Here is a 5,614-nt window from a genome sequence, read left to right as displayed (position 1 = left end):
GGTGCGGGTGGGAACAGCATAGTGGCGAATATGGATTTTTACAGCCCCTCTCCACGTTTTTACTGAGGCAAAAAGGCTTCCACCTAGCGGGTAGCGTGTAGCCGGCTGTGGTGGCTGCTTCATGGTCCCTGAAGGCATGATCGACTCCGCAAAAATCCTCTGTAGTGGTCTTTTTACATCCGTCCTGTCTTATATACACACTCGTGGTTCATGTACATCTTGATTATTCTGGTTTCAACGGGTCCACACTGGGTTAGCCTAAGGTCACGTGGGATGCTATGTCGTTTTTCACTCTGTTGCATCACTCACAGAGCAGTTGTTCAGTCACATGAGTGATAACCCTTTTTCGAAACGCTGTCGTTTCTGTCCACTTCCACACAACAACTCGCAAACACCACCAGGAGACCCCGTCTGGATGTGTCTTGGGTAATGCTACATTCCAACGACTAAGAATTTTGTCTCGATTTAGGTGTTCCCAGATTTTATCTGCGACGGTTCTAATGGCGTCAACAGTCCAACGTGTTGAATAGTCTTTTTCTTCTCTCTTTTTTTCTTCAAGGCGTTTGCAAACATCGCGTTTTAACTCACTAACAAACATCAAGAACAAACTGTTTCGCAGGTGATCTTTAACTTTGAGAATACCAGCCTCCAATTCTTCCAACATCTGCTCTAAAGAGGGACTGGCCGTCTCCATCATGACTTTTTGTTTTGTTTTGTGTACCTCTCTTTTCTTACTAGCACTCTTCTAACCCTCTCTCTACTTTGGTGGGTACGAGATGAAAGTGGTGGTGATGATTCCGCCCCTTCTTCTTATATAGACACATACACACACACAAGACACACCCAATAAAAGGAATAAAACAGTTTACAGACCTAAACAAAAGACGATGCACGCGACCTCAGTTTCTTCTTAGCTGTTGGACCAAAAACCATACTCTTCGATCATTACCCCAAAGTCTGTTGGGAGAAAACACACGAAGCGTTCGAAATAAACTGGCTCCGCGGCTTTTCATCAAAACATAGTACAATACATACAAGCCACAGGCTGAACTCGTCAAGTCTTGCAAAAGACGTGGGTTGTACACGTGGGCTGAACTGTGTTTCAGCATAAAGTTTTCAATGGCGGGGTGCACGGGTGGTAAACCAAAACTATCAAAATATTCCGCTTGTCCCAGTCCATCAAACCAGACACACACCCAGTGTTCTCCCGGTCCTGTACTGCGATCTGTATTGATGACAAAAGCGCTTGGGCGTCGCGTATTCACCTGTCGTGGGAGTCTGTCTCTGGGAAACACACCTCGAAACACACGTCGGGTATGAATGTCTCTCCCCAACACTCGGCTAATGTCTTTGCTGTTCATAGTGCAAAATCAGTCAGGACCTGGCGAGAGCGATCAATCTCGATCATGCTGTCCATTTCACCATACACAATCACCATCACAGGTGCTGGAAGGGCTTGGTTGAACTTCAGCTCCAGACGCAGGGCACCGCTTTTCACCAGTTCAAACTGATCTCCATCCAGAAGACTGGGACTCAGGTCAAAACTGTAGATAGCATACCCCAACTCAAAATCACGCAACTCCATGTAAGACCCCGCATCTTTGTTGGCGACACCCGTAGACGTCATGAGACTGAAGAATGACCTCACATACTGGTGTTGTTCAAAGTTCGGTGTCAGGGGTTTGCCGGGGATCTGTTTTCCGTCTAGGTACAGGCTGAGAAAGGACAATCCTTGTGTCTTGAAGTGGTAGGGATTACGTGAGGCTTGACCGTTGAAAGCAGCGCTGTCCACCAAGCCAATCACCAGGCGGTTGGGTGTCTGACTCAGAAACAAGTTGTCCTGCACAGCACTGTGGTTGCCTGTGGGAATGGAGAAAGTCTTCACAACGACCCTTTTCAAAGGATACTTGGCCGTACCTTTTTCCAGCGCTTTGGCGTGAGCGAGGCTCACAGCAGGGTTCAACTTGACTTTGCGAACAAACAGGGAGGCATGTGTGATGACACTGCGGAAACCCTGAAAGGGGTCAGGAGACATCAGGTGGAAGATGTTCTTGGAAGGAATGAGTCTGATCTTCACGTCCACGCCGTTCATCATGTAGCGTTCCTGGTGCATGATGTCAGCATGAAGTCGCCCCATCATGTCTGCCTCTCTGCTCCGCATGGTTTGCTCACGCCGTACCTTCAAACCCCAGTTGTCATCCCCTTCTGTATCATCCAGGTGGTTGGAGCTATCTCGGTAATACATGGCACTGGTGAGGTGACTTTTCTTGGCTTCTCGTCCATAGTTGAGGGTGGCTTCAATGTAGGCACGGTAGGGGTAGGTGTTCTCTGAATTGGTCACCAAGGTATCATTGAGACTGATATCCACCTGGGAAAACAGGCTGTGCAACCAGTAGTTGACAGGAGCCACAGGGGAGTCAGCCTCCAAGTTTGTTCCGTCTGCTTTGGTGATTTTAGCTCGCGCATGGAGATACGTGTTGCTTAGATCCAGGTACTCGGATGTAGCACCACTGATGGTAAACTCAATAGGGGCTCCTGGGGCCAGAGTAGCCAGAGGATGATACTCTACAAACATTCCCTCCTGCACAGCTGTCTGTGTTGGGGGTACAGAAAACAAATCCAATCCAGTATGTACACTTTCACATGACTGAGGGTGGGCAAGGGCCATGATGCTTATCCAAAAATATCGGCTGCTGTCGCCCTCCTTCTCTTCTTCTTCTGTCTCCCAGTCTGACCTTGGCGGTGTGGTGTAGATGATTTTATACGTTTCCTTGCAGGTTCTCCAGGCGGCGCGGCTGTTGTGCCTGTCACTCGACCCACGGCTTGGTGAAACAATCGCTTCCCTGCATTGCTAGCTCTCTGCTGTAGTGACGACTTAACACTACGCCCAGACAACACATCCTGAGCCACCTGCATACCTGTCCTAGCCCCCTCTTTCAGCAGAGCTTTTCCACCACTTCTCAAAAGAGGCACAAGGGCTCGACCAATACCCCCTAAGAGATTGCCAATACCATGACCTCTGTAGTTTCTTCCTCCTACAAACACGGGGAGACCGTGGCCGACCTGGCTGCAGTAATAATCTTCATAGAGTTTTCCACTGCCCTGAAAAGGGGTTAGACGAACCATCTTCTACAAATGGTCGGTGCGTCTACGACGAAAATGAAGCGTCACGACCGTCTTCCCTTGCTCAAATGCGATAGGTTTTCCCGTGTCCGTTGTTAAAAGCATTTCCACCGTGTTGAACTGACAGCGAGTCAGTGGCATGTAATGGGGTTTTTCAAACATATGATGAACGACTTCTTCAGTCTTCTTTTTAATCGGCACCGTCCGCAACAATGGGACTAATGTGTCTCCGACCACTCTTTCGCGCACCAAATCGCAGTACACGTATATTGCGTGAAAATCTTGATGTAAGTCCATCATAGCCTTACCGTCAAAGTGACCAGGGCCTATGATGCTTTGTTGGGTGACATCTGTTTTCAAAATTCTCATCAACTCGGGGCTCATCCACAGCGAGATATTTTTGAGTAATTTAACACGTACTTTTTTTGCTGCTTTGGTGTAATAAAACCTTACATAGTGCGTAAGACTTACATCAACCAAGAGCTGGTTTAGTGAGTCTATAAAAAAAGCAGGTGAATCATACAACCCCTCTGGTAAAACTAGAGTATCACAAGAAATAACAACACCTAATGGGACACAAATTCGAAACTGACACGTGGCTTTTTCCACATTTACATACGAGTTGTTAAACTGAATCTCAGCCAACCCACACTCGTAGTCGGTGCCCAGGTCAATTGTTTGAGGTAGTTTTGTGTAGTAGTGACTCGCGTTGTTGTCAGGGTAGTGCTGCAAGGAGCTGTTGCTGGGGAGTGTCAGGTAGAACATGATGAGTGAAGACGTTGTTACTGTACCAAGGGTGGATCAATGGAAGGATTAGGAAGCACGTAGCCGAGACAACTTCCCAGTAGGGCCACCCACAAGTTATCCGGTCCGCGACCGGTTGTCAGATTGAACAGAGACACTCCAATCACCACATAAATAAGGAGCATCTGACAAAGGAAGACAATCTCGCTCCGAGGGACACGATGTCCAAATACACGCCACAGCTTGGATGTTCTTGGTCGCTTAACAACACTGTCTGGTTCATCCAGAGGCGTATTAATCTTCTGAGTTTTCTCCATCAGAACCACTGAAGCTAGTCCGTGTAGGGGGTCAGTGCCGTCTGTGGAATCCAAGAATTGAATGACGGGTCATAGCCGAACCATTTGACTAAATACTCTTTCTGTTTGCCTTTTCCAGGGCGTTGTTCCAAAACAGCTTCAATGCGGTATATTTCTTTCTCCCCCACTTTCTGCAGTTCCTGTTCATAAAAAGTCCCCAACAGTTCTTCTCCGTGATCATCTTTCAGCACATAGGTCACGGGTGTGGTTGTCTTGACTTGACTGATGGTAAAGAGTTCCTCTGTCCAAGAAGGCATATAACCTTTTTTAAAGACTCTTCTCGTCTTGCTGATTCGCACACGGTCTCCTATATTCAGTTTAGGTGGTTTGGAGAGAGTTGGACCACCATACAACCGTTGCCACACTTCCTCCTGATTAGCGATGGTTACGTCAGCAGGAGCTTTCTTAATACTGCGGTGGTAGGAATGATTGTAACCACGCACCAGCTTAGCCAAGACTTCCACATACCTCACTGAACTTGTTCTGGTGAAATACCTCCACAGTTTGTCTTTCAAGGTACGGTTGAAGCGCTCCGCCATTGAGGCTTTAATGTCATCATTTTCTGTCACAAAAAAGTGTACCTTTGTTTTGTCCAAAAAATCCTGGAACACCTTGTTTTTAAATTCGCTACCCTTATCTGTTTGTAGTCTCAGGGGTTGACGACCTCGGACAAAAATGCTTTTGAAGGCTGTCACCAGAGAGGCCCCTGTTTTGTCCTTCAAAGGCACCACCCACGCGTGTTTGCTCAGCACATCAATACATGTGAGTAGGTAGGTAAACCCGTCATTGTCTTTTCTCAGCGCTCTAACATCAATCAAATCTGCTTGCCACTGATGATCTATGCCACCCACGATGATACGACGACGAGTAAACTTTCGCCGCACAGGTTTGTGTAGTGTATAGGTGTCTTGAAATGTCAACCACTTTTCAACTTGTTTTTGTTCTTGTCTGGTGGTTCTTCTCAAAGCTTCCACTCCACCCAAACTTCCAGGGAGTTGACTTCCATAATATCGACGTCGCAGCTTCTCAGCGACTTTTTTCTTTTTCACTGGCATTCTGCTCAAGAATAAGATAGCCACGTCTTCTTCTTGGGCGCTGGAGAAGGAAATGATACTCTTTCTGCAGAAGGAGATGCTGAGGAAGGACTCACAATTCTTCTTCTTCTTCTTTTTGTCCTGGTGGATGGTCTTCCTCTATCACCCCCCTCGCTGTGCATCCACTCCCATCGCCCTGTGTGACCAATGAGTTCACGAGGGATATTAACCGCTTTTAAACCTCTTGCAAACACTTCCCACCCTTGAGGATCAGGTGCATTTTTACGGTAACGAAGAGCATCATTCACCAGATCAGCCATGTTGGTTCCTGCTACTGTCTGTCCCTGGTACACGAGC

General features: G+C 47.3%; 1 protein-coding gene across 1 annotated transcript; it reads right to left on the bottom strand.

Annotated features, from left to right (window-relative positions):
- Window positions 1-1,357: 1,357 nt before the first annotated feature.
- LOC138954668 (uncharacterized protein F54H12.2-like) lies at window positions 1,358-3,888 on the bottom strand. The gene is made up of 2 exons (XM_070326453.1): window positions 3,743-3,888; window positions 1,358-2,804 (listed from the first exon to the last, which is right to left on the bottom strand). Exons 1-2 carry the CDS (start codon window positions 3,886-3,888, stop codon window positions 1,358-1,360), a joined length of 1,593 nt encoding a protein of 530 aa, XP_070182554.1.
- Between the last annotated feature and the right edge of the window lie 1,726 nt (window positions 3,889-5,614).

Source organism: Littorina saxatilis, unplaced genomic scaffold, assembly GCF_037325665.1.
Source record: "Littorina saxatilis isolate snail1 unplaced genomic scaffold, US_GU_Lsax_2.0 scaffold_124, whole genome shotgun sequence".
Classification (NCBI taxonomy): Eukaryota; Metazoa; Mollusca; class Gastropoda; order Littorinimorpha; family Littorinidae; genus Littorina; species Littorina saxatilis.
Note: the sequence above shows the minus strand (reverse complement) of the source record. Positions and strands in the feature narration are given on the sequence as shown.